The following is a 20,885-nucleotide window of genomic DNA, read 5'->3' on the forward strand; positions in this document are numbered from 1 at the left end:
AACATCTGACCAATTTCTTTTTAACAAGTACAAGTTTCCAACTAATTAAAGAAGCGAGTTTGAGCGCATTAAACGCTCGCTCAACTCAAACTGCGACTATAAACTGCAGTCAAGCCCAATAAGAGGCGACGGGCAATAAATCCGACGGCAAGTCGTCATTACGGAGGAAGTTTACGTCTCGCTGGGGTTGCGCATTCACTGTATCAAGCCCGTCAAGCTATTGAACGTATGCTAAATTGTGCCGAAACTCAGTGGTATTTTCTTAGGTTTAGTCATGATTTTATTGTTAGACATGATTTTTATTAGAATGTGTGGTAAATGCTGAATATGTTGAGTTCACATTATTAATGTGAACATTATATTTATTAGTCATCATTTTGTGCTTTCCATTGTAAACTAAAGAACATAATTGATCTATAGTTCACGAGACGAGAGAGTAGAGTCGCCAAAAGTGATTCAATAAGCCGCGATTTTTGTAAGGTTTTGCTAGAAGGCAATTTATCTCAGATTTCACGCTGGGCGGACAAATCTCTTGATGTAGAACGTCGGCAACATACATTATACAAACAAACACAGCCACGCATCCCTCGGACGAACAAAAACTGGGTCACGCAACACCCTCCTACACAAAATGCGTTCAAAACCTACAAATGTGTGACATAAAACAAACTTGCTAACAAACATGTGTTTTGCAACTGTTACCTACAAACCAATGTAATTTAATCTCATGTTTTCACCAAACTGACCAATGAAACATTATCACATCCTAATATCAACGCTAGACTTCATTTAGTATATTCATCTCCATATTATAAACATTATACGTGTTTTGATGCGTGTTATTCAGTAAAAAAGAAATGATTTTGTTTTAACACGAACAAAGGTCGCAGCCACAATTTTGTTTACCCTTTTTACTCTAATGACCTGTAAAATGAATCCCTACGCCCACCGACCCTTTAACGCTTCATAACCTACGACAGGGAAAAATATCCAACCTTTAGCTCCCGTTAGCCCTTAAGCTGCATAAGCTGACAAATAGCTGCAACTTTAACTTGTCTGTTGTCGACTACTTATTAGAATTCTAGGCACATTGCCCCTTAGTGAATTTTAGTATGCAAATAATAAAAAGTGCCTTAGCTCTTTTATGGCTATTAAAACTGTTTTATTTGTTGACTCTATTTAAATTGCTTAAACTGGCATTCCATATTTTTATTATGTAAATGAGGGTTTTTGCGAGAAAGAATAAACCTATTTATATTTAAAGCTTTTCTTTCATGTTACGTCGTATATATCAGGAAATTGTAATGTACTTATTCCTAATCACAGAGTTTCAAATGATTGATATTCATGTATTTAAATGAGCTCTAATGATGTATCGAAAGCTTTTCTCACATAATTGATATCGAACATGAAAGGATCTACCAATCAAACGTTTTAGAAGGACCTTTGATATTTTACGAATACGTTATGAATTTCTATTGAGCGACGGTCCTGTTCGGTGATTTTAATGAGTAATCTCATTGCATTATGTGGATCGAGCCGGCTGGTATCACAAAAGGTTTGTGTTATGAGAGGGAAACGCCACCGGCCTACCCATTGTGCCGACAAGCGGCGCCCGACGCGCGTTTACACGATCCAGTAGACTAGTGATAGTAGCTGTGAAACTCGTAATGTAAAACATACGTTACGAATTGCTAATATCATACAATCTTACTCCATAGGAATAAATCAAAAATGCGATGAATAAAGGTTCCCCATTAAAAGCAATAAATTAAATGCCTTCATAAACAAGCACTTACGATAAAACCCCACAATAATCATACTTAAAAGCAGGTGTCACAAAATCTACGCAAATAGCTTTTTTATGAATCCCGAATAAGCTATTCACGAAATCATAATGGCCTCGATATTGGCATCCGCATTTTCGTTGAATGATTGTCATTGATTGTGTATGATACGTATTTTATTGCCCGTAAAACGGCCATAACCTGAACGTTTCGCCCGTCTTTTGTTTATGCAATTGCTAGTTTTATTTTCGGGAATGTTCGTTATGTAATGTTCACTGTTTTAATTCACTGGAAGAAATATACGATGACATTGAATTGGTTTTATATAAAAAAACTGATAAAATGCAACTTAAGGACATATTTGAAGCATTTCTTACGATGTAATTCTGCAAATAGAATTTTAAAAATTAGGCACACCAAAACAGAACATTCATATTTTGTAAATTTTTATGAAACTTTTTTCTTTGCATAGTTCAATTAGGAACTTAAAAAAAGACTGAGGCAAGTGAGGGTGCCTACGTTCAAACGAGGCTTTATCTTGAAGTGAAGAAGCGTACGATAGCGGCTCTGATTTCAAATCATCGAGTCTCCCGCTTTAATATTTCATTCTTTACAAATGGACTGACATTTCTGAACGAGTTCTGCTCCAATGAAAAACTGAGTCAACACCATTATTATTTGAATGATATTATATCTCGCCCTTAAAAGCATCGTTATTGGGCACTCGTATTTTAGAAGAAATTATTTGAGACGTAAATTTCTGTTTTATATTCAAGAATTTTCGAGTGTTATTGACAGGTAGGGAGCCTGCCATAAAATAATTTATGAGGCAAAAAGACCAGTGATTAAAATCTGTATAAAAGTTCAAATATAATAAACATCTTGGAATTTTGAATGATAAACGAAAAAACGAAAATTTAATTAACAAAAAGGATCAGCAAACTAAATAAGGCTTTTTAAATAAGAAGGTTTGAATTTCAATTTAGAATTAAATCTCAGAGTAAATCTATTTGGACCAAGATCCCAGAGCTGCCAGACCTACGTCATTTTAGCAAAGCTGAAACTTTGAGGATTGTTAGTATAAAGGGTCTGTTAAGAGGTATGCACATCCACTACCTTGAAAGCGGGGCCGTTTCTGAGGTAGCGCGGAGTGAAGGTGCGTAAAAAACGACCCAACCTACGTCATAGTAGCAAAGCTGGTTTTCAGATATGTTATTAATGATATTATGTAGAATTAAAATTGACTATTGCCAGACCGTTTCCCGGGGCCGTTACTTCTGCCAGACGCCTTAAATGTTATAAAAAAATGAGGTCAACTACGTCATAGTAGCAAGCCTAAATTTTATATATGTTATTAAAGGTACACTTTTAAGACCCCCTGTATGCGGACAGACCATTCCGCAGGGCCCTTCGTCCCCTAGACGCCATTAAACTTTCCCTATGAGTGCGAGAGTAAGAGCATTATTCATACAAATAAATGAAAAACAATGGGATTAAAAAAATAAAAATTGAAAAATTATTGAATACTAGCTGACCCGCGCATCTTTGCTTGCGTCACTTAAGAGAGATAGGTCAAAATGTTACATAAACGGGTTATGTAACATTTTTCATTGGTACTCTGCTCCTATTGGTCGTAGCGTGATGATATATAGCTTATAGCTTTTCTCAATAAATAGGCTATCCAACAGTAAAATATTATTTTATTCGCACCAGTAGTTCCTGAGATTAGCGCGTTCACACAAACAAAAAAACTTCTCATCTTTATAAAATTAGTATAGATTAAAAGTACTTGGAATGTTTAGGAAGATAAGTAACATTATTTTGGGAATTATTTAAAAAATAGATATGGTTTACACTATTCACAAAAATTATGAAAAAAAAATTGTAGTCATTCATCTTCATTATCATCATCATCATCATCATTATCTGAGCTCTATTAAAGGTACAATTTTAAGACCCCCTGTATGCGGACAGACCATTCCGCAGGGCCCTTCGTCCCTTAGACGCCATTAAACTTTCCCTATAAATCGAAATCGCCAGAATATCAAGAAACTTTTGTTCAATTCGGAGAAGTTGAATTATCTATTGATAAAGCGAAGGAACAAAATATATTTGATGTAATTCAAAAATTTATCTGCGAGTTATATAATGTTCCCGGATTAATTGATATAGATGCTGCACGGCTACAACTTTTCATTAACACGTATACAGTCGGCGATGTGAATGAGAAATTCCACCGGCAAAATGTTAAAAAATTCGACGCTAGTAATTTACCTCCTTGTAAATCTGAATTGCTTCAACAATTTAGACGAGCAAATTACATTGCGAGTGTATGGAGAAATGCTCATATAAAGCGTCCTAGCATTTTAAGCCCAGCAAATAATGGGTGGGTTTTAAAGGATAACCATTATCATTTTAAGTGGTTTGATGGTGACCAATTGCCAAGTTTCGTAAGAGAATCACTTGAAAACGAATTAGGTATTTTATTTTAACAATAAATTATTTCAATATACCTACTTGTAACTGTTTTCAACATCATTACCTACATTTTTTTTTTACAGAGAATTCAAGTAACAATGAAGACGATGGTGGAGATGATTTAAATATTCAATTTGATGAGGGAAGTAAGAGCTCAGATAATGATGATGATGATGATGATAATGAAGATGAATGACTACAATTTTTTTTTCATAATTTTTGTGAATAGTGTAAACCATATCTATTTTTTAAATAATTCCCAAAATAATGTTACTTATCTTCCTAAACATTCCAAGAACTTTTAATCTATACTAATTTTATAAAGATGAGAAGTTTTTTTGTTTGTGTGAACGCGCTAATCTCAGGAACTACTGGTGCGAATAAAATAATATTTTACTGTTGGATAGCCTATTTATTGAGAAAAGCTATAAGCTATATATCATCACGCTACGACCAATAGGAGCAGAGTACCAGTGAAAAATGTTACATAACCCGTTTATGTAACATTTTGACCTATCTCTCTTAAGTGACGCAAGCAAAGATGCGCGGGTCAGCTAGTATTCAATAATTTTTCAATTTTTATTTTTTTAATTCCATTGTTTTTCATTTATTTGTATGAATAATGCTCTTACTCTCGCACTCATAGGGAAGGTTTAATGGCGTCTAGGGGACGAAGGGCCCTGCGGAATGGTCTGTCCGCATACAGGGGGTCTTAAAAGTGTACCTTTAATAACATATATAAAATTTAGGCTTGCTACTATGACGTAGTTGACCTCATTTTTTTATAACATTTAAGGCGTCTGGCAGAAGTAACGGCCCCGGGAAACGGTCTGGCAATAGTCAATTTTAATTCTACATAATATCATTAATAACATATCTGAAAACCAGCTTTGCTACTATGACGTAGGTTGGGTCGTTTTTTACGCACCTTCACTCCGCGCTACCTCAGAAACGGCCCCGCTTTCAAGGTAGTGGATGTGCATACCTCTTAACAGACCCTTTATACTAACAATCCTCAAAGTTTCAGCTTTGCTAAAATGACGTAGGTCTGGCAGCTCTGGGATCTTACTCTAATTGACAAACGGCAAAGTGACGTTAAAAGTTAATTGGATTGGTTTGAGCGTGGCTCCAGTCTCCTCAATCTGGGCTATTAATTCAGAATCGACTTTTTATCCCTGTTTTATTAGATGCAGAACTCGATATAAAAGCTCTCCAGGAGAGTGTCAATTTTTTATTATCTTTTGCTTTGTTTTCTGATGAAAAATTCCAATTATGTTTTGAGATAAAAAGCGCCTGTCTACCTTTCACATTTTTCTACAAACCATCTAGAAACGTTGAAATTTATATAAACTAAATTTCTCAAATGCATTTATGAGTGTGCAATGTTCTTTGGATCACAGATTTCTGTTACATGCGGGTAAATAATAAGCTCACATGGCTTAAACTTTCTCTCGCAACGTTACAAAGCGTGCCGAGCAAGCATCACTGCTTTGTGCTTCTACGTTTTGGAACAGAAGTAAAACTCCCCACTCAATGAGTCTTCTTTGATACATCTAATTTAAACCTTACGCAGTTGGCATAAGAGCGCTTGATGCACACGTTACCTTATTCTGTTTTCTTTTCGTTTCACGGTAAATGCTAAAAACAAAATTACAAAGCCACCCGATTCCGTGTGCAAACTGAAGTTGTTTCTTTTTCTATCAAACGATTTGAAGCTTCTGCAGGAAAATAGGACAGATCGCTATCAGAGTGCAGAAAATGCTTTTACTTAGAATGGAAAACAAGTTGAAAGAGTACAAAGTACACTTGTTGCCTGTAAAAGGCGGGTATAAGCTTGGATCCAAAAAGGTATTTTACGTGTAATTTCAGACTTGCAATTGAGTATTCAGGCAGGTATTTTCATTAAATGATTTTCTTAATTAAAGATGCAAGAAAAAAGATACCAAGTTTTATCAAGAACCCTGTCAATAGGTTTAGAAATGCAACAAAAAATATTTGTCTCCTTTAGTGTTTATTGCTATTAAACGAAATTTGTACAAAGATAAAAGTATGTAAGTGAAACGTTTTAAAAGCAAAGCGAAATGCTTTTGATTGGATGATATTCTCGGTGTCGGTTGCAATACGTTTTAATAAAGAAACTCATTTCAATTGCACGGATTAGCGAGTATACATTACAAAAATATTAGTCAATTATACCTTACTAAATGCGCTTAGTTTAACAGCATTGTTTTTGAGCTTTTCTTCTTCGTAACCAGTAATCAAATACGTAGTTGTTTACAAATACTTACAACAAACCTTCACCTATCTAATTTTCAGGGATCGTAAACATGTTTACTCACTTATCCTACTGAGATGAGATACGCTGAACACGAATTCGATCAATTTCTATACGTTATCTTCTTGAAAACTTCTCTCTACTTTATATAATGAGTACCTGAGCTAGGTAAAGAGTTTATTAGACTTTCAATATTGCGATTTCAAATCACTTGATACGTGGAAATTTCAGCTGTTTTAAGAACCAAGTACTTAATTACATTCCTAAGATACTAAGATATATTCTAAATATGCTCTCGCCGTCAATAGACCTAAAGAGGTAACCTAAAATTGTTGGTATATTCCCGTTGTCCACCCCCTGCTTGTCCACCCCGGGTGGACAGAGACACAAATCTTTTAAAAAGTTCTCGGTGTCCACCCCTGGGGGACAGTGAGAATTCATTTTAAATTAGTCCCGCTGGCCACCCCGGGTGGACATCTTTTACTTTTGCAATCTACACAAATAATTATCACAATAGGTATTAATCAAAGTCACAGAAAAATCTTTACATCCTCATCCTTTCTAGAAATAAATCAATATTGAAGTCCCCATTGACAAGTCCTATTCGCATGTCGTGAATAAAATGATCACTTAAAATATATTTTTTTACGTTTATTGTTATAACTTATACCTTGGTTTAATGAGTGCCGCAACTTAGGGTCAATCAACATTATATGGTAAAACACACAATAGATAGTGTACCTACTTCTATTTACCCTAGAGATGTTGATAATATGGTTAAACTACGTACCTACTTAATTAATTTTGTTATAATTATTTACACCCAATTCCAGCAAGCGTGGACATTGAGAATGTTTATTTAAGCAGTGGCTTTGTCCACCGGCGGTGAACATCGAGAGTAGTAATATGAAACTCGTGTCTTTGTCCACCCGGGGTGGCCAGCGGGAATAATTTAAAAATGAATTCTCGCTGTCCCCCAGGGGTGGACACCGAGAACTTTTTAAAAGATTTGTGTCTCTGTCCACCCGGGGTGGACAAGCAGGGGGTGGACAACGGGAATATACCATAACATTTTCTAAATTAACTCCATAGTGTATGAAAATTTAATCTAAATAGATATTTTCGTGAATTTCTCGGTAAACCTGGGTCTGGTACAGTGAACAACAAAATTAATACTAAGTACGTAGAAGCCGTTATCCAAAATTCCTAATATATCCGTTTTCGCCACATCATCGGCTAACGATTTCATTCGCTATTAGCCTTCGTCGTCGCAAACTATTATGATGTTTTGTTGTTATTGAATGAACACTGAATAAAGTTATGGGAGATATTGTTGATTTTATAGTGTTCTGCTTTTTAAAATGTGAACATGTGACTCAAATCAAATTATGGTTAAATAATAATTGTTGATACCAAATCCTGTTTTATTATTATTATGGTGCTATGTTGGTTTCTTTAAATATGTGTAAAATTAATTTTGTTTTTAGTTTGTTTTGGAGCCTGCATGCCTTTAAAATATCAATGTTTTGTATTTGACTAACATATTATACATGCGATAAAATTGCTAAGAAGAAAGTTATCCACGATGCTATATAGAGATGAGATAGATAGAATAAACAAATGTCGTACAGTATTATCACAACAGTAGATCAGAGTTGCATAAAGCGCGGCGGTCTGCCCGTGACCCACCAGCACAATAACCTATTTCTGCAGGCTATCTCCCACATCTTCAGCCGACGACTATTTGTTTGTACATATATTTTAAACACCAGCCTCACTGAGCGAGATTCCGATTGCATTTACTTGAGAGAAAATATCCAACCTTTAGTGATTCCCACGTAAGCTAAAAATACTTCCTGTAAAAATACTTTCAGTCTACGGCTTCAATTAATATTGGAGTATTTAAAACGTATATGAAAGCTGAAGCTTTAACTATTTTAGTTTGAAATGATTCCTACATTCTTTATGTAAAGAAAAAAGCTGTAACGTACTCGTATATAACGACAGTTGTTAGAAAATTACGTTCGTGGAAATACTGGCTCTATTATGTAACAAAGGTAACATTTTATACAACGACTACATGAAATTATTCCCACTACTATAGCTAAAGTGCCTACAAGGCAAAATAACAATTTTCTCAGAATATTGTTTGCCAACACCAGAACCGTAGGTGTAACTGTACTACTAAATTACTACAGGCAGTCAAAGGAAATGAGAATCGTTTGTTAGCCACATTTGCTGAAATGCCAAATTAGTTTATTGGTATTGAAATAAAGGGAAAAATACTGTTACTGCCTACTAGACCTTATATTACACAAAGAGAAAAACTATATTTCATATATTTTGTATGCTGTGCGATAGACCAAATTGGCTAGCAGAATTATTTACCCGCCTTCGAACGAAACCTATTTACATAACTGAAAAACTGATTATGAACCGGTTTACCCGTCAAATAAGAATATCAGTTTTGCGGTAACTGACCCAAGGATGCTGATCAAACATTCCATTTTAATATAACGGCATCAAAGCGTTGGAAATTCATGAACTTATTCAATTTTCATCAGTGCTTTCAACTTCGACCTTTAGTTGTATACGGGCAGATTCTCATCCCTGAAATAGAAATGAGCAAAAACATCGAAGCTTTTCAGGTCACGCATAGTACCGTGTACGTTGGTATTTACATAATTGTAGGGTAGTGATAACAAATAGGTGGTCGTTCTGGCGCGGCGGGCGAGGCGGGCGAGCGTCGGTAACAATCGTTGTTCGATCGTGTATCTCGGCACGGATCCAACGGGACATGCTATTACTAGGGCTGCACGTATCATTTAATGCGTCGTTACACACCGGGATACTGATTAAACTAGCGTCCTTTTGCTCGTAATGGAATCTTTGGCCATTAACACGCATTACTGGATGTTCTACCGGCATTCTCTTTACACTGATCGTAGTACAGGAACAGATTTTGTAATTAGTCTATCGTAGTGTATCATAAAGGAACAAACTACTTCTATTTTGATTTGGGTTTAGCTACCTTAAGCAGTGACGCGTGACCAAATCAAATCGAACCTCGCCTAGTGCGTTGACATCAATATACTAGTTTAAAATACTTGCATAGTTTGATGGGGAACATACATAATGTAAGCAAAATATGTGTGAAAGTCACGCAAAACGAAGAAGGGTAACCATCTTTCAACGCCTAAACGCTAGATGAAATATCAGTAGTAGGTATTGACTATAGCAACTATTATTATTTACATACTTGAAATGGGTTTAATTGAATCGTCTATAAAAGTTCTGCAAGCATGAAGCAATTATTCTGTTCGCGACGCCCGTTTGCTTTTCAATTTGGAAAAAGTTACCTATGTTGCTATGTTTTCTACTGTAAAACAACCTATTACCTTGCTAAATTTTAACCTCGGTTTAGCCGTCTACAATTTACAGCGTCACAGACAGGCTGAATAGCCTTGCATAATATAAAATTCAATGTTTCAAAGCATCTTTAAAATATCAAGCAATAAAGATAGTCGTGTAGACTAAAGTTTTATGAAGATAATGATGTCTTTCTAACCGATTTTAGCGACGGGAATCGCTAATGTGATCTATCATTACGCCAAAGTCGTTCTACCCTATCACGTTCAATCACGTAAGACTACAATATTATAATGTTTTTACTACGCCAGAATATTAGAAAGGCAAGTAGAAAAAGAAAAGGATAGTTTTCCATAACCTTACCTAATTTTCCTACAATATTTCTAAGAAGTTATGGCGCATGGGAACTTTATAGGCTAGCGAAGGGACTACCCTGGGATTTGTTTTCTATTATACTTTGCAGTTCCATTGTGATAATATTTGGGAACTACTAAAGATTGGGTCAAAGGAAGCGGCAAAAAATGTTGATGTTTTTTAAGTCTAAGTTTTTAGAGAGAGCTGATCATTGATCAAGCAGTAAATTAATAAATTGATAAAATGTTTAAGTATACAGAAATCATATTTCCATCAAGAAAAATAAATTAACGAATTTCATTCAAATATATTTTTAAACTTTTTTAAAGTAGAAAAGGGAAAATCATTCCAAAAAGAAAATCATTTCAGGTTAACGATGTTGAAATTCGGTTTGACAACCTTTTTCTATTACAATCGTTAGGGTTGTCAAGCCAAAGGTGAGGCACCAATCAAATCTACCGCTTTCACTTCCAATTATTATTTTACAATAGATTTACGACAAAGTGCCGTCAAATTTAATTAATTGGATTATTGGGTTCACAAATTGGTAGAAATATGCAGCAGTTTTTTTAGGGTTATATTATTTTATTATACATTGGTCGTTATTTGCTATAGTTTTTGAAGATTTAAGTGCATAAATTAATCATAGCCACCAGACAGAACTTTATTCTTCTTCTTAAAGTGCCTCTCCAACTAGTGAAGGTTGGCAATCAGCTCTGCATATTTCGTCTTATAGAGTTCAGCAGAACTTTATAGTTGGCGTAAAATTCTGCCACCTCTCTTAGAAGTAGATACATGTTTTTGGTCTTGAAATATCTGAGACTTTAAGCAATGTTTATTTGTTTATGACCAAAGCAATATGCTATACGTTATTGCAACTGTAAGGTAAACAAACGCCAAACTGCAATGGGCTACATGGATTTTGAATGATATTCGTGAATCCAACAGGAGATCCTGAGTGGCATTCGCTTGAGCGCTGCCACTTGGCACATCACTGTAACCGATCTATGTAAACTGTTATTATATACACAACTAGGTATTATTTTACTGATATAAAATTGTAGTCTTATACATTATGCTGCCATGTAGCTGGTTATTTACAAACCTTTAAAGTATCAGTTCGTATCTTAAAAGCAGGCTTAACTCCACAATGCTTTTGGCATATTTTTTGTTATTTGTGACTTGTTGCTACTATTAATTTTTTTAGTAATTCACTTTGTAATTGAAAAAATGCTAGAAAAAAAAATAGTTCTGATTTTATCTTCTTTATAATTATTCAAACCGATAAACTTTATTGTAAGTGCAATTCTATGTACGTGTAACGCAAACGGGCATTTGATAAACAAATGAGGTATTCCAATTTATAGCATATCTTCCACATGGGACTTGGGATTATAGGTATTTGTAATAAACGCCGTCTAGACGAACGTAATAACGACGTGCATCGTGTTAATAGGACTCTACCTCTCCACGAGAGAGTCTCTCTCTATAATGTAGAGCTTATTAGTACGTGCTGCATTCACACCTACGTTACCAACTATTACGAATTCCAGTTAACAAACAAATAATTAAATGATATATCGATATGCATAACGCAGCCGAATCCATTTTCACAATTAGTAAATACATAATTGAAACAAATCAGCCCAAATAAGTTTCATAATTTACGATGAAATATTTCAACACCGAAATAATGTTGCGTTCACAAACTACCCACTTACATGACATTCGCATTACACGTGTTCAAAACTTGTACAGAAATTCCAATTTAGACTGGCAAACTTAATTAAATTCTGATTAAAACTTCGATTTAATTATCAGGTGTGCCGTAGAGGATGTGAATGTCACGGCGTCCTTAACAAACCTGTTATTGGGAGCAAGTGGGGTAACGTGGCAATCGTCGCGCCCCTACACAATCAGAACACGACAAAGAGACTCTAGTTTACCACTCACCCCCCACTGAAACTGTAGAACCTAATTTATTCAGTGCTCTACAAGACAAGGGCGGCCTGAAGTACTGCATCTGACAAATTCTGTAGCCTCTGTGATGTAAATCACAAAGGTGTGAATGTTTTAGATGCTTTAACTTTTAGTAGCAGCTTTGGCTGATTTAATTATAAAAGCGTAGATAAAATTCCTTGTGATTCATAAACGTTGCAATTTACCCTTAATATCCTAAGTATATTTGTAACGTATGGTAAAACCGGCTATAATGTGAAATTTAATTCTATGATTCATTTTTCACAAACCATATCCAGACATTTAGAAAACGGATCTACTGTGACTCATGAATTTTTCGACAAAACGTTTCATGATTCAAGCGGTTTATTGACCGTTTATCATTTTTAGTGTTTCTTATGAAGACTCGAATTTAGACACATTGTATTCGTAATTCTCCCTTCCTTAATTCTAGTAAGATTTATAGGAGTGTGTCAGAATTCTTGAAATAACCTGACAGTGAGACAGTGAGGTGGGTCCCGAGATTTGTGCCGACATGACTGAATTATTGTATTACTACTTCTCTCAACTACAATACACATAATGAATTATTTTGGGGTGAAGAGAAAACGTGTTTCTTACTCGTCTTACCTAGAACATGTGAATTTATGTAGAACTTGTAATTCTTACTCATACAGCGACGCGGCTCTCTTGATCGAATACAGCGTGTACTTCTTAGAGATTTATTCTTTTTGCGTAAAAGTTTGTGTTTCTCCATTGTAATTTTCCATAAAGCATAATTTTATTAATTATTTTAAAGTAAGTAAGCCTGTTAGAGATATTAATATCCTTTGAGAATATTAACTTTTCTCTCATAATTACGTAATTAACAAAAACAAAGTGAAAATTACACCATCAGAGATGAAATGGGTAGAAAAACTGGAAGGTGAAAAGTGCTGTTACACATTACCTTTTCATTTAAACTTTTTTATTAACTTTTTCATATTATGAGGCTGCAGACACACTGGGTGGAAATTTTACAAGGTTAGATACACAATTTAAGACGAAGGTAATTCCATGAATGAAACCACAAAAGAATACGCCCTGTAGAAAAGTTTGGCGGTATAAAACAATTTAGATTCATTACACACACAGATGCGTCGAGGTGAGACTAACCAGATTTGTTTTTCATAATTTATATGATAGTTAGCTCCTCCTGTAGTAACACCATGATTCTGTTTGGTATTGTTACTTTGAACTTTTGTTTGTACTATAAAAGAAAATTAATATCTGGTAAAATGTTCTAGCAGGAATGATTAAGTATCGTAGGGGTGGTAGTTATTGCGCTGGTAACTAAAAATGTAATAATGTAACTCGAAGGCAATAAAGGGCGAGACCGAGAGAGATTGTATGTTGATTTAAGAAATTCAATAACTGTTCGCCGAAATAGAAATTGATGAGACTCAAGGAGCTTACGAAGTAAATAGAAAAGAATAAAAGCTTCGGTAAGTGCACAAGGCCTCAATAATATAAAGTAGATTTTCCTAACTGGTTTTTGATAGCGAGCGAAATGAAGAAAATAATTGTTTTTAAGGAAGATCCATTTAGAAATGAAAGATACTGAGGGATGGGAGGGATCAACGTAACGGTGATTTATCTTCCTAAAGTAGAATGTGTATATACGCAAGATTGGTTTAAAGTCAAAAACAACACACGGTATTTGGACAGAGATATGAAAGCACGAGAAGTACTCCGAGGTCGGCTCTCAGACTGATTGTTTGCCTATCTCTTAGGGGATCTCACTGCACAATGGAATAAACGGATACGTGTTATCTTATGATTCAGGAGCCGCTCTACACACTACATGAACATTGAACGAAATTGTTTTAATAATCAGTAAATATTAAGCATCCAAGCGAATCTAGGTTAAAAATTAAAATAAACATTTTCAAATTGAGAATTTTCGTTCTTATCCAGGAATGAACCAGGCAATCAAGTTAATTAACTCTCGTTAATAACACTCACAATCCAAAATGTTGTCCTCGAAAATAGATTGTCACAGACAATTGAATTCGGAAATTCATTAGTCAATATTCAAAAGTCGAGAGCTTCCATAACAATGTTCAACCGAATAAACGTCTAACCGGGAAGTTCAAATTGAAATATGTATAATTTTCTTTGTTTGAGAGAAAATTAGAAGTCGCTTGAAACACATACGTTTTATTAAATTTACATATTCATTATGTTGGTAACTTGCTAACAATGGCGTCTTTTTGCTCAATTATGTTTACCGGGTAATCGAGTGGAGTGAAATTTCAGTTACTTAGTTATTTATGCAGACGCTTCAATAAAGAGGTACTTATGAATTAGGCTTCGAAAGGTTTATTTATTGAAAGATAAAAGTTTCAAAACTGTTTGTGTAAAAATGTATGCATTTTGCAACTTTAATTGTATCTTAAAAACACTCTTTTATGTAATTCTGTTTTTAGATGCTATTTAAATTAAACTTAACGCAGCTGTCTTTTTAAAGAGAGAAAAGTATTTTAAAGAAAAGTTAGTAATATTTAATACGCAATCTTTGTGAATGTAATTATTAAAATTTCACTGAAAATGTGAAAATAAAACAAATGCTGTCAAAGTCAAATTTAAATAGAAATTAAATGTTCGTCTTGCAGTGTTTCTATTGGATAGAGCTATCTTAGCTTATCACAAATAAATCGAATTCGAAAGCAATTAGATAATAATATTTCAGAAGAGTACCTATAACGTAGTTTTCTTTACATCTATATTTATGTATGAGTATGAGGAAAAGTATATTTATAATGATTTTTAATGTCCTCATTATTTTGTAGTTGCTTGTAAACATTGAAGGCCAAACTGTGTTGCCTGTTGACCGTCACGTCTTAAGACGTCGGGTCAATGTCGTGACGGACGGGATGCCGTCATTCATTAATGATTTATTCTTCCAGAAACATTCTACTCCCTTCATATCGCATTCAGGCAGCGAATTCTGAGCTCTTTATTGAGAGATTCAATTATCTAATGGGCGTGTATAAATCTGATTCATATCTCTTTCTTTATTGTTAAAGAATTTTCCATCTGACTGGTGGAACGTGCGTAATCCGTATATAGAGTGTTCTCATGCTCAATTTCCCGATATATTTATTAAGAAATAGTCTCAACCGTATTTCAGGGATCATCATAAATTCGGATTTTTATTCGGGTTTTCTGAAATTGAGCACGGAAAGCTGATAGAGCGTTAATATTTTATCCGTAATCATGTTTAAGCCTGATTCCCGAATGGCTTGAGTCGAACATGGATTCGATAAAGTGAGGGGCTTGGTAAAGGTCACCGCAGTTAGTGATTATACCGTATTAATAAATTTACATGTGCAAGTGTGTGACGACATGCGCACGGCGGTCCTCGCGACCGATAGACGGCTCAAAGCTTTGATCTTAGCGGGCGGTCTCAATTATTCAGGCCCCCTGTGCCTTCGTATGCAACACCTCGTATCACTTGCTGTATTTGATTTCATGTAGATTGCTCCAATTTGTATTTGATGTTCGTGATAACGTTACATCGATAGTTTATGTGAAACCGGAATATCTAATAGTGAATTCACAAAACATATTATTATTACGTTTTTAATGTAGGATTAATATAATGTAATTTATTAACTCCTATTTTAGCCCAAGTTTCTAATATGTGACCTCTAAAAACTATATTTTTACCTCAAAAAAAAAATATTTCATTATCAAGAACGCAACCTAATTCAACATTTATATAACCAATAAATTATCTAGCTACCTGTTAAAAGATTACCCACAAATTATAAGGATGAAAGTTTTCAAAACAAAATTTATTACGTCTCGAGACGTGAATTTATTGGTATATATTTCAACACTAGACAGGAAAGTTTTGATACTCGGACAGTTGGAGAGCATCGAACTGTAGACAAAGCCCTTCGCATCGTGAGTGCCACTAGAATCTTTCGAATGACCACTCGACCCATAAATCCGTCATCACACTGGATGTTTGCCGTCTCTTGAAGTCCACGTAAACAATTCTAGTGTTTTCTTTTGCGATTTTTTTATTTGTATCAAAATATTAGATTCATGTCGTTTTATTTTAACCGAGTTTATAGTAATAACGAATTACATCTCGCTCAAGTTATAGTCTGAACAAAATGAAATACTAGATGATAAAATACTTGGTAGTTGAATGTTTTCTATAACATTGCAACAGTTTCGATTCGCAGTATTCTTCCTTTGTTTCGGAGCAGATCTCAGTATTTCAGCGGATTTAAACATTTTTACGTTCGTGGTCGCACATAAACAATGCGGTTTTATATCAGCGTTCGTGAATAAATTTCAAAATCTATTACCGATATCTCGTATCGTCATGGTAACAGGATACGGTTAAATCTCTGAAGTTATTCACCTCTCTTGAAATAAGAAGAGGATATTGCCTTCACGAAATTTTCTTAACATTTCATAAAAAAATATGTTCACAGTACACACAGAAATGTAAAAATGTAAGTAATATAAAGTTATATTAAAAAGGATATGGATTAGTGATGAGTTTGAGGCACCAGCTCCTGGGCCTCGTCTCTTGCGTCAAGTACCGGAGAGCGACCGGGGTGAAGCCGGGGTAGGGCAAGCCCTGCCCCACTGTGCTCTCCGTGCTCAACCCCCCCTCCGAGTCCGATTCCCCCCCATCTGATTCCGAGCACCCCCCACTAGAGTCCGACTCGCCCTCCCGGTAGCCGTAGTAAGGCATCCTCTCCCGTTCGCCCGACATCCACTTAAACTTATAAGCTCATTGTATCACTTAGTAACAGTCTATGAACACTACTTCACCATCTTCCACGCGGGCTCAACTGTACAAGTACGTGTCCGTTTGTAACGGGAGCGTGTGACTTGACTGCTCCGTCACAACGGCGGACACGAACTCCATCGTCGACGTGTTTGATGATGGCGGACAACACTATCTGAAACAACAGATAACAACACGTTAATTCAATATTATTACATCATGTTTAACCTTACAAATAATACCCTATAGCCTGCCCCAAGAATCACTCTATCTATTCGTGAACTCCTTTTAAGGTTTGAGCAGTAGTGTAATAATAGACTTGTGAGAGACATCATGATTCCATTTCCGTGGGGCAGCGTGTTGCTGGGGGATGTGGTTGTTACATGACAAAAGATGTCCCTTATCAGTTTGGACCATCAATATAAATGACGAAATCTCATCATATTTCATTTAGAAGTCTACGTCTTTGATACAACAGGCGTGATGTTATATACTATAGAATGTTTTTTTTTAACCCATTACTATCCCATTGCAGGGCAAGGGTCTCCTCTTAAACGAGAGAGTGATAAGGCCTTGAGACCACCACGCTGACCAAGTGCGGGTTGGGGACTTTGCATGCCCTCAATAAATGTTAGAATGGTAGGTGTGTCTAAATAAATAATGTGTTACTTTGAATAATGTAAAGGTCGTTTAGATGAAAAAACAATTTACATATCAGACCCGAAAGTAATTTGGGAATATTAATATTAATAGGTCACTCAGATTTCACGATAAGTGGCAACAAAGTTATCATAGAGGGCTCAACACCAACATAAAGTATTCATAAAAACTTTGTTACTATTCAATTAAGCATGATATAATAAAACTCATTTGGAAAGTAATATAAAAGTAGTACATTTACTGTTCACTATAGTTTCATTCGCTTCGCATTCATACTATTTTTCAGTTCCGAAACTTTCCGTAAGCCTTTTGTGAGGAAAGCTTATTTCTTGAGAGAAAGTTGAAGCAAGTATGAAAGTTTGAATCTATTATGACTGCGCACATAATGTATCGAATACCCATTTATATAATAAATGGGAGGTATTGGTAGTTCGTAAACATGAAATGAACGAACAATTACGTGTTCGCTATTTCATTTATGTTTAGGAAAGTAAGGCTAGTCGACACCGCATAATTACGACGACAAAAATGACTAATGAGCTTTCTGCGTACACAAAGGAAGCAATAAAATATTTATAGAATTCTTGCGTGCCTGTAATACTTATGAGAGGGAGGGCCGAGGTAAAATGAAACAATTCACTTAAATAACCCGAGCTCTGGAATCTTCGAAGGCATATCAAGAACTCAGCATACTAATAAATAAAAACCTTTGTGTATAAATAACAATCATTAACAATGTGTTGCATAATAACAGTGATTAAATGTTAAAGAAGCTAATTGCTTTATATTTTCTTTTATTACTAAAATATATATTTTTTATATCGTAGCTATCACAGATTAATACAACAACTAGAGAATAAACGATAATCTAAGCTCATAATATTTAATTAGGAATTCATGACTCGTTTTGCGACTCCAGCTACGATCAGAGTACTATGTTATTGTCGTTTTAAGACCCACGAGATCGTTATTATTTGATTGACTATATTGATCAATTATAGCCTATCAATGATTAGCCTTAATACCACATAATTGATATCTAATTGCCATTAAATAATAGAAATGATTCGAAGGAAAGCAACTAAATAAATTAATGACTCTCGTGTGCTTTCTAAAGAAACTATTATCGTATTGTAGCCAAGAATAGTTCTCTCGAGAAATCAGGTTTAAAACATTAATATAGTTTGCAAATATAATGTAGAAGTTGTACCGTATCCGACCGCCTGTTCGTGTAATAAAATAGTACCTGCATTACTAATAGAATGTAACGTAATTTTATGCTGCTCGCAAAACTGTTTAGTTTCATTGATGAGCGTGATATACGTTGTAGAGAAGGTCACCGAGCAGAATATAAACAGATTAATGTTATTGAAAATAGTGGATAGAGCAACTGGAACATAGAAAATTTCGACGATTTCTAGATTGAGTCTGTATTCAGAACATCATAAGTTTTTTTTTTGTTTAAACGATAATAACGAACAAATTGTCAGGTAGCCTTTCTGATAGAACTTAAGTTGCAGCCAAAGTATGAAATAATGAAAATAACCGGAACAATTCTATCTGCTATGCTATCCGAGATGATGCTGATACTTATGAGTGATTCCAGAAATGGTGAAACCGGGCGTAGATAAGGCATAAATAGCAAGGTTTTCTTGGAATTACCTACTAAACTGTTTTACGATAAATAAAAGTATTTGAGAATCTCATTGTTCAAATAGTTCTCAACAATCTCATAAACCGTTCGGTCAATTTAGTATGTTCCTTTGTCTGAAACTTCAATATTACCTTTATTGAATTAAGCTATCTACGTCGTTTTGCTCTCTGAGGGAACAGTAAAATACTGTCTAGATTCGTAATCTGATCTCATTTTATTTCATTGAACAGTATTCTATAGAATTGAATAGATTTCTGCTTTATAACATTGTTCATATAGCCCGTATACATCCACGAGACTTTTTTCGCGAAAAGGTGTTTCAGTCTGTATTTATGGTAAAACGGAGAACAAAACTCATTATAATAATATAACCTCACTGAACTTACAGGTGCCTAAGAACAAAACATTTAAGGCAAAATAAATACGAAATTTTCGAAACTGCCGAGTTGAAAAGCGCGCTTTGTAATGCACACGAATGCAGCTCTCATTTACTCAGCGGATGCCGAACGATTTCGGACACAAACAAAAATTTTACAGCCGGCAATTAAGCCGAACCGGCGTTCAAACGCGACGGCCACCGGCCAAATGACTGGTGCGTTAATTTTATACGTACTCACCGATAGCAGCGGCTCCACCAACTTTACCGCTCCATCTTCATTAAAACGATGTCGAGAGCTTATTAACTAACGTTTATACCTCGTTTTGATAGTCGCACACTGGTGTTTGCGGTCGGCCAGGTTTTCTGTAATGGACCCATAAGCTTGTCCCGTAAACACCCGCCTTACGCGGTTAGATATGTTGCTTTATTAGTACTTCGAACGGTATTAAAATTTTACGAATGTAATCTGGGTACGGTATTACTGCAATATTTTCGCAATTTAATCCTGTTGATTTAGAGGAAGAACGTAAAAGTGTATGTAAACATTCATGTTATACGCCGCCCAATAAAATGTGTTACGCTCATAATATCCTACTAGATGTTTTCCACGAATTACGTTCAACTCTTATCTGTTATGCATAACTAATTTGATACTTATATGTAGTGAGGATATGCAAGCTTTTACGTCCGTTGTCAATGTATTATCGAGTATAAAAGTTATTTCTTTGAGCGTTTCCGAAGCCATTCTAATAAAAATAAAAACAAAGACAATTGTACGACGGAAGTCTCCGTAACAATATAAGAATCCAAACAACATGTTCAGCATTGATTTGGAAAAACAATAAAAGGAATAAAGATAATGTTTGCTTGTTGCTTCATTAAGCTAACAGGTTTAGAGGAACGGAACAATCTTCCAAGTCCTTGTGTTTAAACTTATTATCTTCGAAATGTCGTTGCATTTGAAACGTTTAAATGCACAAGCTTAGTTCAGAGGAAATTACACCATCCATTATCACATGGCAGGTTAGCGTCTCAGTTCGCAATAATACAGAAACGTTTCCTAGAAGAGGCCTTGCAAAAAGTTATATCAGATATCGGCATCACAAATAAATTTTCCCAGAGAAATTCAATTGGGAACGGAGAGAAAATGTGGAGATATGAAACGACTGTCATAT

General features: G+C 35.1%; 1 protein-coding gene across 2 annotated transcripts in view; it reads right to left on the reverse strand.

Moving 5' to 3' along the window:
- The window catches only part of LOC142975020 (voltage-dependent T-type calcium channel subunit alpha-1G-like), a 151,012-nt gene that overhangs the window by 38,239 nt on the left and 91,888 nt on the right, over window positions 1-20,885 (reverse strand). For both annotated transcript variants that reach the window (XM_076117647.1, XM_076117646.1), the window contains exon 3: window positions 16,770-17,192. In XM_076117647.1, coding sequence (XP_075973762.1) covers window positions 16,770-17,002 — 233 coding nt within the window. In that variant the 5' untranslated portion in view covers window positions 17,003-17,192. The remainder of the gene's footprint in view (window positions 1-16,769; window positions 17,193-20,885) is intronic.

The sequence above is a fragment of the Anticarsia gemmatalis genome, chromosome 8, assembly GCF_050436995.1.
Source record: "Anticarsia gemmatalis isolate Benzon Research Colony breed Stoneville strain chromosome 8, ilAntGemm2 primary, whole genome shotgun sequence".
NCBI classification, from domain to species: Eukaryota; Metazoa; Arthropoda; class Insecta; order Lepidoptera; family Erebidae; genus Anticarsia; species Anticarsia gemmatalis.